This window comes from Poecile atricapillus, chromosome 2 (genome assembly GCF_030490865.1).
Source record: "Poecile atricapillus isolate bPoeAtr1 chromosome 2, bPoeAtr1.hap1, whole genome shotgun sequence".
NCBI classification, from domain to species: domain Eukaryota; kingdom Metazoa; phylum Chordata; class Aves; order Passeriformes; family Paridae; genus Poecile; species Poecile atricapillus.
Window position 1 is genome coordinate 13,832,803 of NC_081250.1, and position 23,127 is coordinate 13,855,929.

A 23,127-nucleotide genomic window follows, 5' to 3' on the forward strand; every position below is an offset into this window, starting at 1 on the left:
TCTTCAGAGGAATCACCATAAAAGACCAGTAGATATCTTGTTCAACTGATTTCTTTCCTTTGTTGATTCAGCATTGCATGTGCCCACTTTGTTGACAAAAAAACAGCTTTGTTTCTTGTTAGTCTGAACTACAGTTAAGTGGAACTGTCTGGTTATATTCCCTTTTGTGTGTCACCAAGAACAGTGTTTGCTCTGCTCTGTTCCAGTGTATGTCAGTCCTTGCCTGATTCCCTGCCATGCCACGGAGCACCCACAAGTGGCTCAAAAGGGAAATCTGTACGAGGGGTGATAATGCCAATGCAAAAATAATTGTGCTAAACATCTGCATGATAAAAGCAGTTGCTGTCTGGATGATAAAAAAATCCCAAGTCTTTTTTTTCCCCCGCCTTCAAGTCCAGTAATTGCTTTGCATTTGCAAAGTCAAACTGACTTCCTTTGAGATAGACTACACAGTCTGCTTCTTTCTTCAGTAAAACTGAGTTTGAATTGGATTTTTAAGGCAGTTAGTGATATGAAACTATTCTTTTGGTTTTAATGGCTATTGTCATAATCAGCCCTAAGAATTGTTTAGGAGGGAGAATTAATTTTACAGCACAGTTCTGCAGATTGTTGTTTCTGCATGCTTCAATTTAGACAGAGATTTTTGTGCACTTTATATATTTTGTTTGCTGTCTACAAGTGATTGACATCTCAACCTCTGTTGTCCTGGGTTGAGACAGGCAGGAACAGTTGCTTCTGATCTGCTGCAGAGGCACTGTCTTTGTCAGAGAGCTTTCTTTGGCATCTTGAACATGAAACTGCTGCAAAACTTTGTGAAGTGACCTTGGATACTCCTTTCCCATGCCATCATTATACTCAAACAGCTTCACAAGTTCTCATGTTGTAAACAAACTCTTCAGAGCAATTATAATAACAATATGAATGTACATAAACACCATAAGAGTATTATCTTGACTTCAGACAGGCAGGGAGGAGATCATCTGTATCATCAGCCTTTCCATAAATGTAGAGTCAAAAGAGACCACAAACTTCCCAGAAGGTAAAAAGAGATTTTGTGCTGCTGTGGTTTTGCTGAATATTTGCCTGTAGAAAGAATTTTCATTGACTCACTGGGAGATAGTGTGTAATCCATCCAGGTTTTCAAGTGAATTGTCTTGTAGTAAATATTGATATAAGCATGGAGTGTTAGTTATGAATGAACTCCACACCAAAGCTGTGCATCTGAGTTTTTCTCCTGTTTGCATTAGGTCTATACAGAGTACAGTAATGTAGAATTATGCAAGCTGCACTATTACAAACCTTGCAAAACTGTGTTTGATATCTCAGCCACTCCAGAAAAAATCACACACTGAATATTTGATGGACGTTGTTAGATTAGTATAACAAAAACATTTAATTTGGGATTTGGCTATATCTGAGGTTCCCTTGCCCCCAGTTTCAAGGAAGTTAAACATTCGGTTCTGTTCTGTGTTTTCAGTTTCCATCCTTGCTGTTAACTCCTCAACTTTCCTGCATAAGCGTGGAGAGACTAAGAAACAATTCCAAAACTGTGAAAACAGTGGGAAGAATGGAGAGAATAACAGTAATTTTGGCTTGATATTCATATATAGCCAGTTTTTAACACCTCATTTTTTCAGAAGAAGTGGCCATCAGCTTTTTAGATCTTTAACTCAGGGTTGAAATTTTCTAAATTGCTCAGATTTAAGGAAAAACAGTGGAGCTCCTTGTGCTGTGTTCTATTAATTAGTGATGCTGTTATGATTAGCCTGTATGGGCAAACAGCTGGCAGCCTCATCTCCAGAACGTGCTCAGCACTCAGGCACGACTGCCAGGCACATCCCTGCAGCTGGCAGCTCCATGTGCTGATTCAAGGAAATAAAGGTAATTGCTACTTTTGGAATCCTGCGCTTTTCAGTCCTGCAACCTGGACAGCTTAGAGACACAGATTGCTCGTACTCACTCTGTTCATGTCACAGGCAGGCAGCACTTGTCTGCTATTAAGTGAGAAAGCATCACCATTTTCCTCAAAGTGAGAAATTTCAGGGGTTTTTCTTGTCTAGACCTCCTCTTTTTTTGGACAGAATGAATATTTTGCCAAACCTGCCTGAAATGGAGGTTTGCAAATGATCTGTGGATCCCCAAATTTCCTCATGCATGTCTGTTCATTTTATTTTCCATTTGAAAATGAGCAAACTAGGACAGACCTTATAAGGACCTCATCATTCATGAAATAATTTGACTGCTAGATCAGTGAGAGAGACTTTGCAAATATGTGGTTTCATTATAAAAGAAACAAGCAAGCATCTTTTCCAGTATGTATGCAAGTATAAAATATTCAGCATCATTTTCCCCTGCATGCACTACCTAGCTACCTGCATTGAAATTTATGTGACAGGTTTGTTTATTTCCTTCTCACTAGATTAGTCTTGTGATGACCTTTTGGAATTTAACTGTCAAAAAGTCTTTAGCATCTTCTCCAAACACAGTGATTTCCCTGTTCATTCCCATCTCCAACTCATTGATAAAGCTGTTTATCAACTTAAGCTGTTCCCAGCTCTGATTCCTAGGGGAATCTACAACTCTTATCCATCCTTAAGATCAATCTTTGTATCCAGTTCTTTAGCCAGTTTTCAACCCAGAAAATGAAAATTTAGTCCAGTCCTATGAAAGTTTAGTTTTTTTAACGCCTTTGATATTGATGCCTTGATATGGACTAGTAGTATTTTAAACATGTCTGTGTTGGAAAAGGAAGCTGTAGTATTTTGGACATCTTAACCACAGTACACAGATAAGAAGGAAAAAAGAAAGCCTGGAGAATAATTCTGTGTGACAGGAAGAGCTTCAGCATTCTGGATGCAGTGTCATATATGGCAGATTTGTATACTGATTTCTTTAACACCCATAATGCTTGCATGCCTATATTTGGATAATTTATTTTCCGAAGGAAAAAGGGAGTCTGATTCTTGTTTCATTTAAAAAAAAAAGAAAAGGATTGTTTATGCTTTGCATATTTTGGCACTCTTCTTGCGCATAAACTTTTTTCATATTTATGTACATAACTTCAGATAGGATGGATGGTGGTGTTTAAGTAAAAGGGACCATATTATTTGTCCTTTTATCATCTAGATAAGCAGCAGCTGGGCTAGCTAGTACAGACAGTGCTTTAGCAAACAGCTGTTTTTTATCTGAATGACAAAGGGTCAGGGGTAGAGACCTTTTTTTATTTAGAAAAATTTTAATCATGCTTCTCTTTTTAATTTAAGAGAATGGAGAGAAAAGGAGCTACAGGCAATCTGTAGTATGGGAGGTTTTGTTGCATTTTTACGAATATGATCATTTAGTATAGATCAGTGCTAGGATCCAGAGAGGGAATTCTCTTTTCAGTCTAGAGAGAAGAAAGATCAGGGGATCTTACCAGTCAGTGTCTGTAAATACCTGATGAGAGTAATAAAAAAGTATATAAAAAAATACTGATCCAGACTCTTCTCAGGGCTGCCCAGTGCCAGGACAAGAAGCAACAGGCACAGAACAAAATACAAGAAATTTCTTCACACATAAGAAAAAAAACAGTCCTTCCTAGAGGCACTACTGGCACAACTTGTCCTGAGAGTGTGAGGAGTCTCTGATCTTGGAGATTTCAAAACCCAGCTGGGCAGGGCACTGTGCAACCTGCTCTTACAGACCTTGCTGTGGGCAAGAGGTTGAATTAGATAATCTCCAGTGGTTTCCTCCACCCTCACTTGGTCTGTGACTCTGAACTGGCGCACCAAGGGGTGCTCCAGCAGCTGTTGATAGGGGGCCAGTTGCCATGCAGATTTCTCTCCTTGCCAGGCCTTTAATGAAGTTAGGAATTTGTCTAATTTGTTTATATGACCCACTCTTTATCAGTTAATCAAATCAAATTATACCAGATAGCACCAAGAGTGGCTAAGAGAAGGAACTAGAATGTGTAATTCTAGCCCTATATTAGAAATGCATCATGCAGAGCATGATCAATTTGAACTGCAATCTTGCTTTGGACTTTTAATTTTTCTCTTGTCTGCAACACAGTTTCCAGGTTCTGTGGTTTGTTTCTTGCACAAACTTTGTGTTAACAATGTAAGGAAAAGGCATTTTGGGGTTTTTTTTGTGACAGCCAGTTGTCTAATTTTTGGTGTTTTGTAAAAAGCAATGTATTTTCTGTAAAACATTTCTGTAGCTGGCTGTCAATGCCTTTGTTTAAACCCATCTTTTGAGATACTAATTAGAAACAGAAAAAGTTTTACTCATGATTCACTTTACAAAACATAGCCATATAAATGCAACACTCCTGTTATTTCTTTTATTTACGCTGTACTTTACTGTATTACACAAGTGAATTTCTTTATATTTCTTTGCTTCTGAACCATCTTCTTGTCAATGTCTTTCTGAAAATCTCTTGAGAGAGAGAAATGAGCCTGAAAGTTGATGGCTTGTCACACGAAGAAGGACTGTGGCTCACTAAAAGCTGGACACTTGTTACATAAAGTCATCAATATAGCACTGGGAGAATAAATCCCAAAGCACTTTGATATTTTCACACCTTATTTAAAGTCAGTGAAATAAAGGGTAGCTCATGATTTAGTACCTTTATCATGCAAGTTTATGCTCTCAAGCAGTCTAATGTTGCTATGCTCATTTTTTCGTGTAGTGTTTCAGAAGTTAACATTTCTTTTCAAATGCGCCTTAGATTCCTTTATAACAGAGTCTGCAAATATTGTTTAATTTACTTTTCAGTAAAGCTGTCAGTTGTAATCTGCAATTTAAAAAAACTAATAAAACAAATCCTCATTTCACAATTTGAACCTTATTGAGTCTAATTCACTTGCACTGCAAGTTTATTATTCTCCTGCAGCTTGACGTGCCTCCAATTGTAATTGTGTTGACCCTCCGATGCAGTAAATCTCCTCGGTGCTTATCAAACTAGGAGAGATAAGTCTACAATTTGGAACTTCATTAAATATCTCATTTATATTAAACAGATGATGGCTTTGAACAGAAATAATAATTTTTACAGAGTCTGCGACCTCCCAGTCGCGGTCTCCCCGACCGTAATGCGCTGTTTCGACACCCTCTACCCCCGGGCGCCAGCGCCCGCGTGTCAGAAGTCGCCCGTCCATCGGGCTCCCTTCAAAGCCTCTGCTTGGGAGAATGGGGCCAAGTGCTTTGTAGCCCTTGAAGCAGATTTTTTAAACTCTTTCATAGCATACATTTCTTAGTTGTCTGGGGAGTGCGGGTGGAGTGATTAATAATAGGCAGCTGTTTCGAAAAGAAAAAACAACCAGCAAACATGTTGCTTGTTGTTGTAATTCCTGAAACTATGAACTACTTTCATGCTGGCTTGGAGGTCAGTCAGTACTTGGAATAAGCATTTCCAGTGGCTTCAAATAGTTTCCAGCAAGCTCAGTATCTTTCAGTATCTTGTCCCCACTGTATTTTGATATTTATGAAATAAATGCTGTGGGATTTGTGTAAGGAGACTGTTTTTAAGATTTAACTATATGCTTCAAAATGAAGAGGCATGAAGAAGTGAGAAGAGTTATTGCTTTGATATCGGAGTTCATACTGCTTTTCTACAAAATACATCTGTTTTTTAATAGATATTTACTTTTTAATAGAGCTGAATTCAGCTCACAGTGTTTGGGTGAATTGGTTTAATGGTCTTGGTGAAGCACCTTGGTAGCACTACTGAGAGGACAGCAGGGTGCTGGAGCCCAGGTGAACCAAGAGCTTTAGGGGCAGTAATAAGGCTGGATGGTGTGAGGATTGGGCCATGGTGTGGGGACTCTTATCTCTGCAGGGAGCAGCTGGGCCCTTCTACACACGGCATCCACAGAGCCCTCAGTGCACAGGTACTCACTCTTCTCGTTCCCAGGGGGCTGTGCTGACAGCAGAGCTGTGGCTGATGGGGTTGCTAAATCCAGGTAGATGATACCAAATTATTTTCTTTGCTTCTCGTGGGTGATGTCTTCCCCTGAGCTCTGCTTCTCAGGGGCTCACCAAGGAGAACTTGACTTTTTTCCTGTCCTCTTGAAAAATCTGAGAGGCAACTGTAGGAAAACAAGGGATAACCAGCTTCTGCAAGCAAAGGCTGGGCTGGGAAGACACTCAGAGAAGTCTTCTGCAGGAGAACAGCTGGGGTGGGCAGGAGGCTGTATATGCAGCCTTTCTGCTCTCCTGTGCACGTGGCCAAGCACCCTGTGTCCATCCACACGCTTCATCTGTCTTGTGATGCCCTGGAGGGTCTGGCTGCAGTTGTGGTGGACAGGGACCTGGCAGCTCCAGGGCTTTGAGGGCTGGGGTGGAGGGCACCCCAGGTCTTGACAGTTCAGTTTTTTGTGTCTTTGCCTGGATGCTGCAGCAAGAGATCAGAGGAGCTTCCAGGCTGAATGAAGCATGTAAGACCTCTTTACTCTGCAGTCAGGAAAGACAGAGAAAAGAACTCAAAAATAAAATTATGGTGAAGTCTGACAACTTTCGTTTTTTTTCCTTTTGTTCCTAACTACAAAACTTTGGAGTGTGATGATTTCATTTGAAAGCAAGTTGCACCACTGTGGCAGCAGCAGCCCAATTCCAAATGATCCTGTTCCATGATCCTGACAAGGGCCTGGTTGTGTTCAGCTGTCAGTGTGTGGAAGATGGCCCAGCTGTCTGCTGATGGTATTGAAAACAGCCCAACTGTCTGTTTAAGAAATTGTCCAACAAAGAGACACCAAAATGGAATGTTTTTTTTTCCACCAATTTTCTGTTGAAGGCTTTGAAATATGACAGGGCACCGTGGGGGGTGCAGTGTAAAGGGGTTAGAAAGTTGGTCATTAGGCAGAGCTGTCATTGCAAATTATCTCTGTCCAGGATGAGAAGTTCTAGCTCATTTGGTGCTCAGACAGGTCTAGGCCTTAGGCGATTTGTTACAGTTCCCCCATGTGGTTAAGGGGACCCTGGGCACTAATTTTCCCCTCTCTTTGCAGTTGGAATCACCTGGGAGCCCCTCCGGGCCAGAGCTGCCCATAGAGACTCTGCTGGATGACCGGGAGCGGAGGATTTCCCACTCCCTCTACGGCGGGATCGAGGGTCTCAGCGAGTCGCCCACAAAGAACGTGGCATTGGGCAGGATAGTGGGTGAGGCAAAGCGGCTCTGCTAAGCAGGGCATGTTTTTATTTCTCTCTGTGATTCATTGAAGAGTGATTAATGTGTTATGTGGGAATTGGGAACATGGAGGTTGCACTGACCATTAAAACATGCCTTAAAATTCTTCTACACAAGCCTTCTGGATAGTTAATGTGAGGAAGAAGGTAAAGTTGGATTCTAAAGTGAATTTTGTATTCTGTGACAGGTCATAGAATGAATAATAGTAGTATTTAACATGGGCTTTCAGTGTCTGATTTGGGACTATAAATTATTGGTTGGTCTAATCGCCGTGTTGCATCAAAGTCAGTGACTCATGAAAATTCACAATTTTTTTTCATCATTCCTTCTTCTCTGTTTCAGTCCTATTAAAATACAAAAATAAATAAGGCAAACTTGCATCCATTTATGCTTATTAGGGGACTTATTAATTTATTTGAATTTTTGCTTTATAGGACACCAATTTTAAAACCTCATAACTAATTTTAAACATCCCTTGTGTAGATTCTGGGCCCTACCATCTGCATGGTCCCAGTGGATAATGAGGTTATTAGCGCTTGCTTTTCAGCAATTCAACTTCTGATGTACAGAGCTAGGTAATAAAGACTTGCCTTGACACAGGAGTGGTTGGATTTACTGACTAGGATGGGATTAGTTTGAAAGGATTTTCAAGTTTAAACACAAAAAGCAGCTTGATGAAAATAACACCTGACAGAAGACGTGACAATTGTTCGCCTGAGTTGCAAGTTTTGAAAAGAAGACATGGCTATTAAATCGAGGACTTTTTTTTTAATGTATTAGATACACAGAATATATTAGAGTATGCTGCTATAAACTTGATATGAAGCAAAGCTTAACTTCATTTTCAATTGCTTTAGATTAGTTTTCAGCCTTGGAAAATTAGTCTACCATTTAGGCTTTTCCAGTCAACAGTTTGTGTATATTTTTCACACTAGATTTTTTTATTTGGATTAGATTTGTTTGGGGTTTTTTTCCCACATTTTCTTTTTAAAATAATTTTTGTGTTTTGGGGTTTGCATTTTCTTTGTGGTAGGACTGTTGTTAAACTGTCTGAAAATCCACAAGTTTGCTATTTAGGGTATTTCTTTCCATAAGTCTTTTGTCCTTTTTGTGCATTTGGGCAATAATAATTAGAAACATATCATATTCTATTCTATTTCATTTTGTGCAGCTTAGAAGAAAAAATGTGCACATGAAAATCAAGGCAGTGTGAAACCTTGTCACTCAAAGTCATATGCTCTTAAAGAGAAAAAATTAGAAAAAAATGTATTTGTTTGTCAACAAATTTAAAGAGTGATAAAATAATTTGAAGTCTTTAACACTACTCTCCCATAGGAAGCACTAGTTCTTGTGGTGTCAAGGCTTTAGATAAAACATTTGCAAAGCACTGCCTTCTGCTTTTTCCATCAGTGCTGCAGAAGATTGACACACAGAGCTCGTATAAGTGTTAACAAATTATCACTTGGACGTGTTGTCCGTTGATGGGGGAAGGAACCCTGAGAGAATCTGGGTGCACGTGTGTCAGCAATGCAGTTTCCTTTGACATCAGAGGGGCACAAGATTTGCCATGCCAAATTGAACTAGTTGTTCATCAGTCTGGTATCATCCCTTTAGCAGTAGCCAGTAATTGATGTTTAAACTACAAAAAAAAAAAAAAAAAAAAAAAAAAAATTCAAGGCTGTTAACATCTAATCCTTCATTTTTTAAGAGTCTTATAACCTGAAGTTAATGTTTTTATTTCCTGTGAATCATTGTTTTTCTGAATTGTTTTCAGGGACCAGGAACTATGTAGAAAATTGTTTGGTTGTGACTTTAATCCATTGAACCTTTAGTGGAAGCAAGTTAGTGGAAAATCAAATTGTGCCTGAACCTTGTAGTAAAGGTGATCTAGTGGTGTGTAACTAAAAACCGGCCTTTCCGGGTCTGGACTGTTCCCTTCTGCAATCACAGCAGCTTCACAGACCTGTGAAGTTTAAACCCAGTTTTCGGGGAAGGGTCAGTTTTCTAATAGAGTATTTTTTCTGAATTAATCAGTGCCACTAAATTAAAACTGCAGTGTTCATAATCTTTTGCATGCAAGTTTTCTTGCAGTGTCGTACAACAGAGAGTTATTGCCTATTGGGAGAGATAGGTACAGTTTCTTGTTTCAGAATAGCTAACATTTTTAAGACTGAGCCATTTTTATGCAGTGGAATCCCTGTCTTTTTTGGCATTGTTAATGACAAAAAAACCAGGGCTTTTTTTCTTTTCCTGAGAATGTTTGTGTGGTGTTACATGATTCTTCCTCTCTTGAATATTGGCTGAAAAGTGAGGATTAGTCCTAAGAACAATCTGGCTGAAGAACACTGGAGGTCTGTACCTTCCCACACTAGTCCTGCCCATGGAAACAAGCCCAACAGAGTGCTTTATGCAGCTCTGCTTTCCTTGAGTGCTCTCCCCAGAGCAAGAAGCCCTTTTATGAGCTCTTTGAATCAGCTGATGTCTTCTTATTTACCCCTCAATGGATTTAACTATGTAACTTTAAGTTCTCAGTACTTTTAGTGAGGAGATGACAGTTTGTTTTCACAAATGGAGTAGGTCTTCCTGCTGCTTTTGCTCTTGGATGGGTTTGAGTTTTCTTCCTTCCTAAGTTAGACTATTCAAAAGTAACAATCTCAAAGTTGGGAAAATGCTTGCTTGTTTTAGTAATTGCTTAATGTTAGAACAAAGATTTTAAGAGTGTTTTGTTCTAAATACCATTAATGTAATTTCAGGAAAGGTATTTAAGACAATTTCCTTACTCTTTCATAACTGACAAGCAAGAGCTGGCTGTCAGAGCCTTGCTGTGAGAGTGGGAATAAAATACCAATTTTGGGATGTGATTTAAATTATGTAAAATCATGTTTGCTTACTGCAATAAGGCTATGTGAATATTTTCATGTTTTTGATGATTCTCATGTTGATGTACTTTTCTAAGTGGTTATTGCTGTTATAGATTTTCTTATGCTTTTTCATTTGATAATATTTCACTGAAAATTTCTGATGTAGAAAAGATAAAACTTTCTGTATTCAGGGAATACTTTCGGTTTGGAAAAGATGGGATATTTTATTCATACAAAGTGGGTCTTTTAAGAATTAGGTGGCTGTAATAAACCCTTTATTCATATATTTTAACATTTCCAGGGTGCAAGTTATTCAGAATAACAACTGTGTTATACCCGTTTGCTTGGCTCTAAAATTAAAAATTCAAGTCTTCTTCTGACATACCATTCTTGTATATCTCGCATTATGCTCCTGAGTTTTGCAATGCACAAATATATAGCTGCTGCCTATATAAATTATTCTTATTCAACAAACAGCTTAGTACAAAGTTCTCTTTCATCTCCTTCTTCTAGTTGCTGATATTTTTTTTATGAACGTGGTGGGTTTTGTTGCTAACGGTGACTAAACAGAAGTTACTTATCGGGGGGTACACAGAATAACAATCACTTGCACTGAATCTGCTTTTCATCCTGAAGGATCCCCCAGAACTTTGTAAAATTTGATGGTTCCTACACAACAGGAAATACTCTGTTCTCCACATAAATAATTGCTGTCTTAAGGGTAGAATCAGGAGGAAGCACTACTGACAAAATTTAGCTAGAGCTGTAGAGTGTGTGTCTCAGTGAAATGAAAATAACCCTTTACAATCAGAATGTAGTTCCTTGGCTAGGAATCACATCAAAATGTGGTGCTCTTCTGCAAGAGTTGACAGATCTGAGCACTTTCTTGAAATCCAAAGCCTGCATACAGTGGAGAAATTTTTGTTGTTAGTCACTCTCCAGGCATTCTTTGTACTATTGGTCTGAATCCCACAGTATCAAATTGCTCATGAGTCATTCATAAGGTAATACAGGGTTTGGAACATACGGTGAGAGTGTTCAACAGATTTTGTAGACCATCCTTTAAGGAGAAAGCAATAGTAAAATCACAAGGATCAAGCCAGAAAGAGTTCCATGACAATGCAGTGTCAGTATGGGAGCCAAGTTATCCTAGCAAACATATTAACCGAACTTCAGGGAATTTCAAGATTTGAAAGGACCTGGAGCAGTTTAGTTCTTCATAAATAAATCTGTTATTCATACTAGGTACAGTGCATGCTCAGGGGTTTTTAGAAGTCCTTTATGTTGGTGGTTTAATTCAGGAACAAACTATTTCCTGGTGTATAATAGGTTTGAAGGTGTATAATATTTTTTGAAATATGCTGCTTGGCATATTTTTCCTTCTAGGATGAAAATCCTCATATACTTGGAGACCAGCCATTTGGTACTGGAGCTCTGGAGTTCTTTAGACAGATCATAGACAGATGGGAAACCTTTCTTGCCCTATAGTTTGTGGTACTCAGGCTGTGTTTCTTTAGATTGGTAATTTGACCAAGAAATTTGAGCATTTGAGCATTGTCCTAAGATGAGAAACATTTGAAAATGAGAACGTTTTACCTTGCTTACTACAGTGTCCAAAATAATTTATGTTGTTACAGACTACCTCACTGAAGTTGAATTAATATATGCAAAACTGGACTTGTAGTCAGAGTCTTAATTTCATAGAGTCTAAATAGCACTTTTCTAGCCTGAGGGAAAATTATTTTCTTGAAGATGTTTGTAGACAGGCTGAGCAATGCCTTAGATTTGTAGATCAGTCAAATATACTGAAGATTACTGGGTTTGAAGTTTCTTTGATGTTTCCTTGTAAAGTTTCTCACAACACTTGTGGAATTAATTCTCCAGGGGTATTTTCTGTCCACTTCAGCTTCTCTGCAGAGGATGGATTGAGTCCAGTGCTGAGGTCTGTCCAACCATCTGCTGGAGGTGAAGCCTTTCACCTGTTTCTAGCTTCATCTGCAATGAAAAGCATAGACACATCAGATGGGTTTTCTCCTAAATTGCAAAGCAACTGCTAAAATGTCAGTCTTCACCCTTGTCTGATATAAAGAAGGGTAGTGAAAAGTTAAAAGTGTTACTGAATTACTGTAGCCTCTCAAATGGGAAGTTCAATCTGCCGAGTGCCATAAGGTTATACCTTTTCACAATCAATTCTTTGGAGACGTTATTAACTACAGAGTTAACGGTCTTGTATAGACATTATATTTGGAAAGAAGTACATTACCAGGCTAAACATTAACCTGTCCATCAAAGGAACTATTTCTGGGCAGAATCAGCTGTTATGCAAACTGCATACATTCATTTCACTTCAACAGTGATGAGATGTTTACCATGCAGTACCGTTTACTTCCAGACACTTTTTCAGCCATCTTCAATGATCTCTTTTGAACCCAGTGTTCACCTCTTTGGAAAGATTACTATATATCTTTATCTATCTATCTATCTATCTATCTATCTATCTATCTATCTATCTATCTATCTATCTAGATATCTAGATATCTAGATATCTAGATATATAGATATATATATATTACTATATATTACTATTATATATACCTACATTACTATATATATATATCTAGTGTAGTGAGGATTTTAGCTGCTGCTTTACACATAGGGTTTTGTTTGTTTATTAATAATTGTGAGCAAAGCTAGTGATGGTAACTGAAACCTTTACAAAAAAAGGGAAAACTTTATTTTCCCCTAATTATTCAGATTTTTTTCCATATCTATAGTGAAAGTAAAGTGTGGAAATAATTGATATGTCCATAGAAGCAGTTTAAGTTATGGAAATAGAAGTTTTGTGATGCATTACTCTGGTGCATCATAGTTTTAGAATAATTTTCAGTGCTGTCAGATTAATGGTTGATTAAGCTAGTGTGTTTCTTCTCATGAGATGTGACAATTATACAAATTGTTTTAGTAAGATCATACCATCTTTTAACTAGTACTCTCACAAATTTACCTGATGAAGTCTGCCACTGAACAGACTAATGCTGAGTCTTGATATAGTCCCTATCATGTATGTGATGGCTCTTGTTTAAGGGTTTTAACAAAAGTGTTAAAACTTACTTGGATTTGTTGATAATAGAATTTGGAAATTTTTTTTCTCCACATTTTGCATGTGTCCACTTCCCAGCATCACTTGAACAATTTCTCATTTCATGGCCACCAGACTGATCAGGAAAAGTGATGGCATCTGTTAGTCCTTGTGGAACACATTCTTTGTTTCTACCAAACAAGGGGATATAAGAGGAGATACTGTGTTCTGGGAGAGATGCTTTTGAACAGTTCCTCAGCCAGGACTTGAGACTATGGGCACAGACAGAAACATGGGAGGTTCCCTCTGAACATCAGGAAACACTATTTCAGTGTAAGGGTGACCATGTTCTGGCACAGAATGCTGAGGGAGGTGGTGCAGAAGCAATACTCAGAAGCAATTTGTTTGGGGTCCTGGGCATGTGGCTGTAGGTGTCTGTTTGAATGGAAGGGGTTGGACCAGAAGAGAGGTCTCTTCCAAACCTCAACCTTTCTGTGACCCTGTGGTCTTGCAGTAGGCCACAGAAATAGCTGGTGTGCATCACTTTTCAGACCTCTGCACAGGAACATGGGCACAAAGTGAGACGCAGTTAATTTGATTATGTGCGTTGTTTCACTCCTGTCAGTAGCACTGCAGTTTGATATAACATTTTATCATCTGTGATGTAATATTTTTCAAGGCAATCTCTGCACGCTGCAATTATTTAGTTTTGGGGTTTTTTTCTCCCTTTTGTCCAGGTAAATATCAGCTGTCTCCAACAGTGAACATGCCCCAGGATGACACTGTCATTATTGAAGATGACAGGCTGTCGGTCCTTCCTCCTCATCTCTCTGACCAGTCATCTTCCAGCTCCCATGATGATGTCGGGTTTGGCACTGTTGATACTAGTGGATGGGCTAAAGCTGCAATTAATGAGTCAACAGACTGGTAAGAGCATGGTTTAGTGGAACCAAAAAAAGAGAGAGCTGTAGTTGCATATTTTCCTTTAGTTGCATTTTTGGCTACTGTTAATTTTAATTATTTTTTATCACATTTGAATTTTACTATTTTCAAACTGGTAATTGTCCCTGTTTCAGGGCAGAAGTCTGTACAAATACTTCTGGTTGCAGTTTTGGGCTGTGTTAAAGCATATTTGTGGAAATGTTACTTAGATCATCAAAATAACACAGCTATGTACTGTCTAACTTTAATTTAATTGCTAACTGACCTAGCTTTTGTAAAAAATAAACTTACCAAAATTTAAACACTTGAGTTTATGACAGATGAAAGACTGATTGGAAATTGTAATTTATAAACCTCACTGTAAATATTTCAAAGTTTATAAAACAGAGATTTTATTTCCATATTCCTCTGTATATCTAGGAGCATCTCAATATGTCTGTATACTTCCTTGCTTTTCCTAATAATGTATTAATCTTTTAAATCTACTTAGAGGTCAAAGCTCTTTGTTTTTCCTCTGTGTTAATCCTTGTGCTAAAAGAGCTAGTTAAGATTTCTTCATTATGTGTGAAGAGCTACTGTTCATATTGTTGGATGATATGCAAAGACAGTATTCTGTAATAGCTCTACATTTGGATATATGGAAAGTAACATTTCCACATTTAAAACTAGGGAAAGTAACTTTATATGTTTAATCCATAGTAAAAATAACTTTTGTGAGTCTTAGGTTGACTCTCCAATTACTTTAACACATTTTAACATAAGAACCTTAATGAGAAATGTATTGAGCTCCATTATTGACTCGCTTAAGTTCCTGGCAAAGAAATACTGTTTATTGCTTAGTTAGTACAATTAATACAGATCTAAGATTTAATTTACAAGTCCTGTAATTATCTATAGTAATAGCAAAATAAAAGCCCACCTCTGTACGCTGCTACTTCTTGAAGCTAGATAATTACCACAAATAGTGTGAAGTACATGAATTTTCTTATTTTTCTTGTCTCTTGAGCCTGTTATGAATGTGTCAGCAATATCTTAATAAAACAGCAATAGCACCTGCCAGCTGATATGCACCTGTCAGCTTCTTCTCTGCTTTAAACTAGTTTATTTCATCTTATATCCAGGAATTGAATTCTGTATTTTAAGCTACATTTTAATGATCATATGAAAATGTAATTTTTTCATTCTCATTTACTTTTTTTTTGATGTTGCAGTTCCTTTTATGGACAAGTCATACCCATAATCTGGGTCCATGAAATGTCCATTTGTCTTTTGTAAAAGCTTTTAGAGCTGAGAATCTGAGACATTTAAATAGCATAGTACTCAAGCCTGCACATAATGGCTTATTTCTGAGGGAGTATTTTTAGCTGAATGTGAGCAAAATCCTGTGAAATAAGTTAAAGTCCATTTGAAAACTGCAGATGCTTTTGCATTGACTTCTGCAGTGTGACTTGCTATTCATACACTTCTTTGTAAATGAAATAACAGTAAAAACAGGGATTAGATATAGAATTTATCACACTGAAAAAAATTTTAAGTGTGTGTATGAGAAACTGTAAAGATCTTCAGAAACAATGGCACTTGAAAGAGTTAGATCAGTGTCGTGCTTTAGTATCTAATGTATTCTATTTGTAAAAAAAAAAGTAAATAGCAATAGAATTAGATTGTTGCTATAATTTCCTGTTGCTAATGGATGAAGGAAGACTTGTAAAACGAAGGTGCATTGTATGATTTTGCTGGAAGGCACAAAGGGTAAAACTAAGAATATGGATGAAGGGTTATCCAAACAAGAATGGCAGCTGTTCTGAATCAAAGAAGAAAATGTAAGCTTTTTCAGCCTCACAATATCTCCCTAATCCTTGATGAAAATGTTATGAAAACAAAGGGCCAATAAGACAGGATTAATAAATGGAATTTTAATAACATTGAGGGTCAGAAGACGGTTACATTCTTTTAAGGATCAGCTGTCATTCCAGAAATCTTATTTGTTAAGTATTCTAGAATATAGTAAATTGCATTTGGCATTGCTTAATGACTTGCACTAAATTCACCTCTGTCTTTTATTGATGTAGTTAAAGAGTATTAAAATAAGGCATTTTTAGGGGCATTAATTCCTGCTCTGTGCTCATTGGCTTTTGAAGTTGTGGCTCTTCATGGGGACTTTTGAATACTTTTAGACAATGTAGATACATTCAGACTCCTTTGATTCACTCCTTCCTTAATTACTGAAACACACTCTTGGATCATTAATAATAGAAGTAAAACAGGACATGAAAATTCAGAACTCTGCATGAAGCTCAAATAAATGCACTAAGTAGCATCTTTAGGGTGCAGGATACTGTGCAAACATGTAATAATAATTCCCTTCATTAGTATGTGTGGAAGGAAGGCGAGACAAGGGCAGATCAGGAAAGCCAAAAGCCTCTAAAAGTGGTGTCAGTGGAAGTGCTGGGTTCCAGCCTCCCAAATTCCCAGTTGCTGATGCCATGTCCAGACCCTACTGCTCTCTCTGGGACCTGTGGTGTCCTTTTCAAGTTGTATTTGACACTCTAGTTTCAGTCTGTTCTTAGGATTTCAAGTTCAATATATAAGTGTATGCTGTGTTTACTTGGAAATGATATTCTGCTCTACTAGAAGTTTTATATAGGTGGATCAAAGCCAGCTTCTATGAAAAAAGCAGCATACAGCCAAAACAAATAATTTTATAAGTTCACCTCTTTTGAAGAAAGTGTCACAGGATACATTTTGTTCAGCAAGATGAAGCCAGTCATTTTAACAAACGTGAACCAGTGCTAACAGATGTTGCTGGAAAAAATTCTCACTTAGTAAAACCACATTTTTCTGGCCTTCAGAGACAGGGCTGACTAGCAGGGAGCCAGAAACTTCTGTGTGGCCTTGGGAAAATCAATTACGATCTGATTATGAAAGGTGTTGAAACCCTGTAAGTTCAGTTTGAGTCACTTTGGAGGACATTTTCAGATTTAGGTGGGTCTTACTCAGCTACGTGTTGCACTGCCATACATGCTAGAAGTGTATATTGGCCTTGTCTGTTTTATCTTTCTATCATGTGGAGATAATTTTTTCCCTCTTTTGTGGGAGTGAATGTTAGGACTAAATAGTTATTTTTGAGTTTGGTCTCTGATTCATCAGAGCTTTTAAGCATATGCTTGAGAACATTGCTAAATTGCGCAGACATCTCTGAAATAGTTGCAGTAATTAAATGTAAAACATTATGAGCCTGAGCCAGAAACATTAAAGTCAAAAGGCACTTGACATTGGCTTTATTCACATAAGTTCTGATCCTGCTCACACTGAAGTATTATATGCTTTTCACAGGCACATATCTTATTATTTGTAAATCTGCTGTTACTAGACTGAGTTTCTTTTTGGCTGCCTGGTAATGAGGACATTGATTTTCATCCTTTATAGTACTTTATGCCTTTGGACACTTTCCTTTACCTCTTTTTCACTGTTTTCCCTGATACCCAGGTGTTTCTTGATCAAAGATACTTCTGTAAATTAGAGTACATGGCATACATAAACATGTATATGTTACAGAATTGAAATGTATAAGTTGCTTTTTGCAGAAATTCACTATTTTCCTGTTTCTCACTAGGAATGAGAGTTGTATTATACTTAGCCCTTAGAGTAAAAACGATTCCTTAGGAACATGGTACTAAACTAAACACAATATCTTGAGTGGCATTTAGAGATCCATTTAGAGATCTCAGTGAAAAAATATTTAACTTTTTTTTATCTTGAAGTACAGCAATATTCAAAGAGGGGATTTTGAGGGATCATTTATATATAGGATATCTATAGATAACAATGGTCCAAAATACTGGGTTTTTTTCAGTATTTCATGCTTTTGATTTCTTTTTGTGCCAGCTGAAGTAGAGATCTATATACTGTCCCCTTTTCTAGGAGCCAGAAAGTTTCTCTGTGAATTCCCTTTCATATTGTTTATTAGCAGTACGCAATCTCACCTTTTGAAAAAATGTTTTTCGCTTGCACACCAAATTTTGCTTGCATTCTTGCACTCATGATTCTGCCAGTGTTTGAGCACCATTAATAAATCTATCTTCATCATGTTTCTGAGTGGCTGAAAACTTGACTCACTGAGCTGAGGTCACTTTGGAAACCTGCAGAAGAAACAAGAACCAAATACAGCTCCCCATCTCTGATTCGGTTGTGGATCCATTGTGGCAAATACTTGCTCTGTGGGGAAGCAATGAGTAAAAATATGGTTGTTTGTCATAGCCAGGCTAAAAGCAGGAGAAGCTGTGAAAAATCTACAAGAAATTTCACATATGGAGAGAAATTTTAATGCAAAGTTTTTAGATTAGGAAGTTTAAAGCTCTGCGGGCTTCCGGCAGGAGTTTCTATTTATGCTTTACTAAAACCATTTTCTGATAGAGACAGACCAGATAACTTTCTATCAACAGAATAAATTTGTTTCTCAGGAATAAAAAAGAACTGTTTTATTCTCCCACAAATTATTCCTGTGTTGGACTTTATGTTCTTATAGGATATGTATAGTGCACCAGTTGTGTATATTTTTCATTAAAACTGTGAGTGAAATTCTTGGTACTTTTTAACTAGAATTTCTTAATGCAGTAAGACAAATCCATTGTGTGTGTAACTGAATACTTGGAGTGGTGTATTTAAAACTTAATCATTGGTAGAAGTCACGTGCTAAATAAATGATTTTCTCTGAAGAGTGAAAGGTTGCGTGATCTTGATAAATGTTCCCATGATTTTTTTCCCTTCCTACAGCACTCTTAGTCCAGATGTTGATCCAGTACTTGCCTTCCAGCGAGAGGGTTTTGGACGCCAGAGCATGTCAGAAAAGCGTACAAAGCAATTTTCAGATGCCAGTCAGTTGGAGTTTGTTAAAACACGAAAATCCAAAAGCATGGATCTAGGTAGTGAGTGATGTTTTTTCAATTTTTTTTTATTTGAACCTGATTTTCATGTTGTAAGTATATAGATTTTATAATTCCAAACACATTGTGCATGTGCAGTAGTACTGCACATAATGTCTACTTGTGGGTAGTAAAGTACTAACTTGAATGGCCAAGTGGCCTGGGTGTTCTGTGTTGTTTGTAAATGTCCATACATTCAAATATCATAGCCCTCTGGATATATGGTTATACCTAAATGCAGTAAGCAGTATTTATTAAAATAGAGGTGAAAAATGCATTTACCAATCCATATAGAATAATTGTGTAAAACTGTACCCCACGTGGTTCTGAGTAGCTGGGTTTATTCTCAGTCCATCATTATAATGCAGTTAGCCTTAAAGGTCCTTTGTAGCCTCTCATTTTGTAGATGAATTCAGAATTAGAAATTGGGACCTAGTCTGACATCTGTTTGAGACCCAAGTTTTAATATTTATATCAGAAGCCCTATAAAGCAGCAGCGGCTAAGACAGGCAATCACAGGGATCATTTTAACTGATAAACCAACTGAGAATAAGTAATTGCTAACAAGCCCATCAATTTTTCTGCCATTGAATTCAGATTCTGAAGTGCAGACTCTAGTAACCTCAAACAGTGAGTTTTGATGGTTTAAACACAAAGAATTCCCTATGCAGAATAATAAAATATAATGCAGTTCCCTCCTTTACATGTGAATGTCTTGCCTACAATCCCTAATTCACAAACTTCCTCAGGCTGCAGTCAGGTTGGAGGTGTTGACTTGTCTTGACTAGTTGCCGTGTGCTAACGTGTCAATAACATATTGTACCTGCCTGTGATGTGAACATGACTGACACTGCATGAAGGTTACTAGTTTGCTGCCACTTCTACCCAGAATGTTTGCTTAATCTTGCAGTTTATTTGCATGAAGTAGGACATTTCTAAGGTCCCCTAACTTGAGAAGAAAATATGCAAACCAGAAGGAATGTTGAGTGCATGTGGGGCATGGGCACTAACTGGGCTAACCGTTATGCATTTACCTTTTAACAGTAGCTGACGAGACTAAGCTCAGTACAATGGATGACCAGAAAACAGGTAAGAATTGACAGTAAGGCTGTTGCTATAGAAACCTTGGTCAAAGCAGCTTACCACAATTACAGAACTGCCAGTCAAATTGCATGAAAACATGAATATTCCAGTATTTGCATGGCTGCCTTCTATTGTGAATAATCAAGTCGTACAGAAAAATACATTTTTTCTATAAAGATAACTATCTAGGGTAGTATATTCAGCCAGGTCACGCATGTGATTGTAGGCAGACACCTGTTTCTACACTTTAAACTCATAAATATTCAGTTGTTTGGGGTTCTTTGTCCTTTAAAAAAAAATCTTGGAAAATCTCCTCCTAGCTTCAAACTGTAGTGCACAGAGAGATGATTTAGAAGAGTCGAGTGTTTGGCTATTACAGTGCTAACACAGTGCTTGAAAATAATTATTTTAATTAGAAAACTGCTGCCTTTGCCTTAAGTGGTCATCAGGTACATGTTGTGCATTGAGTTGAAGATTATTTGTGCAAGTTGATTTGCTTTTGGAGCTGAAACTTGAGCATTTTAACTGAGCAAAAGAATATGTAAATAGAATCTTTTCCAGATACTATTCATTGTAATGTTTCACAAAATGATAATGAGAAATGGCTTTCAAGGCATATTTTTTTATCAGTAATTAAAATAATGCACCAACTGCAATAATGAACCTTTATAATTTATTAATGTAAGTTAGCTTTTGACCTATAGAATGCTTTTGTAATTAGGCTAGATCCAGAGGACACCATAACATTACTTAGCTCTAATTAGGAACAATTCACCTTTTTAACCTGAAAATATTATTTATTTTAGCATGATTTGAGGAATAGTGCATTCCATACAGAATTTACATTTACTAATTCAGAACTGCATCTCTGATTAACTGGACTGTATAACATGAATAGGAATACTGAAAAGCTGTAAGTAATCAAGTGATAAAATTATCATTTTTATTTGAACAGATAAGTCTTCTAGCTTTTAAAACATTGCAGAATATGGCCACAGACTTGCAGCTTTGCAAAAAAAGAATGAGTAAACAAAATCAAAATATATGAATGTTTTGGGGGATTAAAGCCATCAGAATGTGAATGTGAATTGTGTTAATGGTTGTGGTAATAATGAGTGCTTGGGACCTGCCTTCACCTTCTGAGCATTATTCACATAAAAACAAGTTAAAGACCAGACTCAAAATAGTTCTGAATTATTTTTCATTTTCTTATTAACCTGTGTAGTTGAATGGAATGTGGCTAGAATGGTGTAAAACCTGTGCTTTTTAGTAAAATACAATCCTTAGGTTTTAAAAGTGCATAGTGGTTTTGGTGGTATCAGTAGAGAGTGGTATGAATTGAGTGTAGTTTTCCTCTATGTGTAACACCTGGATTAAATTCCAAAAAAAGAGACAAATTGGACAACTTGGGTGAAAGAGCATGACCATGCCATCTGGACTAGGCAGTTACATATTTTGTGCACAGTAAATGTGCCGGAAAAAATTTTCAATGGCTGGAAAAAAGGAAAACACCTTTTGCTGTACTTTTATTTTATTTATCTTGTGTGCTTTTAACCAGGTTTTGTATATAAACACTGGATATCTCCCATTACTGAAGATGGATGTCGCTGTTAAACAAACCACTTACTGTAGTTTGGCTTAAAAATTGTCTGGTTCTAAGAACAAAAAAAAAAAAGCTTCAAATGTGTGGTGAACTATGCTTTAATGGACTCTAGAAGCCAGAAAACTTCAACATGTATTTACTTTAGAAAAGATAAAAACAAACTCTGTTACTGTCACAGTTGGATTTAATAGTATTGGCTGAAAAGGAGAGCACAGAGCTTTCCAGCCCTAGTTACTGTTATAGTTTTTTAATTATTTTTCTTTCTATAGTTCACTTGAAGTACCTAATCCTTGCAATGTTTACAGTTCATCCTAGAGGTTAGAAGTATGTTCAGTAGCAATTGAGCATGGCTCATTTATAGAGTCCCAGGCATATTATAGCTCTAGGTGGTTATTTTTTCATATGCATGTTATGAAAATGAAAAAGGACAAAAATCAAATAACATTTATTTAAATTATTTATTGACTTATTTTTACACAGTGCTTTTTAATTAAGCTTTTATTAAATGGAATCAAAATTAAACTGGTTTTGATGCAGTTTCTTGCTTTATTCCTCCCCTGCCTTCCCCAGATGATGTGTTAATCTCTTAGTGTCTGAACTGAACTAGAAATGGAAAAATTTATCAAATGTAATGGAGCAGATGTTACTAAGTAAATAGACTTACTGATAATGTCCTTCAAGAAAGTGTTTAGAAAGCAGACTTTACGCCTTCACAAAACTGGTTTAATGAAATCCAGAGAAATTTTTGCCATCAGTTGCAGGTAGCATTTGAGTTGGCAGCTCATAAAAATAACGTTTCAGGAAGAAAAAAATGATCATTTAAAATGATTTAAAAGAATGTGCTGATGAAAAATTTGCTTTATAGACTAAAATTAGCCACTGGACGAAACATCATATATCCCTTGACACCATGTGCTTCGCCTTTGCAAATCGCCCAAGCGGATTGGTGTCACTGTATAAATAATTACCTTAGGGTGAGATAAGGGGAGGCACAGTGAGCTGTTAAACAGAGTCAGCACAAGGGAGAAACAAAGGATTGGGATAGGGAGCAGCACACAGGCTTCATGTGATGTCTGTGTATTCAGTGTCTCCTAGGTGTCTGTACTGTGGGAGAGGCACCCGCGCAGTCACGCACGAGCAGGGGGTGGCTGCATGGCTGGGAGGGCAAGGCTTGGCCCTGGTCCCCAGGGGCTGGCCAGCTGGGGACATGGACTGGAGGTGCATGAGCGGTGGGCAGGGGCTGTGCTGGGCAGGGAGAGGCACTGCCAAGCTGTGAGGACAATGCAAGGTGCCAGTCACGGCAGGAGGAATGCTGGGATGCAGAGGGATGAATCCACCTCAAAGGATATTTGTTAAGAAAATTGTTGGAAAGGGATATTTTGATAAACTTCAAATTTTAAAAATGATAAAAGAATCCCTTTCATCCTCAGTCATATAAATATGCTTTAGGTAGATGTGTCTTTTCCTCTGCT

General features: G+C 37.4%; 1 protein-coding gene across 15 annotated transcripts in view; it reads left to right on the top strand.

Annotated features, from left to right (window-relative positions):
* Positions 1-23,127, top strand: part of PARD3 (par-3 family cell polarity regulator) — a 446,575-nt gene that overhangs the window by 273,771 nt on the left and 149,677 nt on the right. For 9 of the 15 annotated variants that reach the window (XM_058830950.1, XM_058830956.1, XM_058830953.1 and 6 more), the window contains 4 exons: positions 6,987-7,137; positions 13,843-14,032; positions 18,821-18,972; positions 20,014-20,058. In XM_058830950.1, the coding sequence (XP_058686933.1) occupies positions 6,987-7,137; positions 13,843-14,032; positions 18,821-18,972; positions 20,014-20,058 (538 nt within the window). The remainder of the gene's footprint in view (positions 1-6,986; positions 7,138-13,842; positions 14,033-18,820; positions 18,973-20,013; positions 20,059-23,127) is intronic. The other 6 variants (XM_058830951.1, XM_058830958.1, XM_058830954.1 and 3 more) reach the window with 4 other exon arrangements.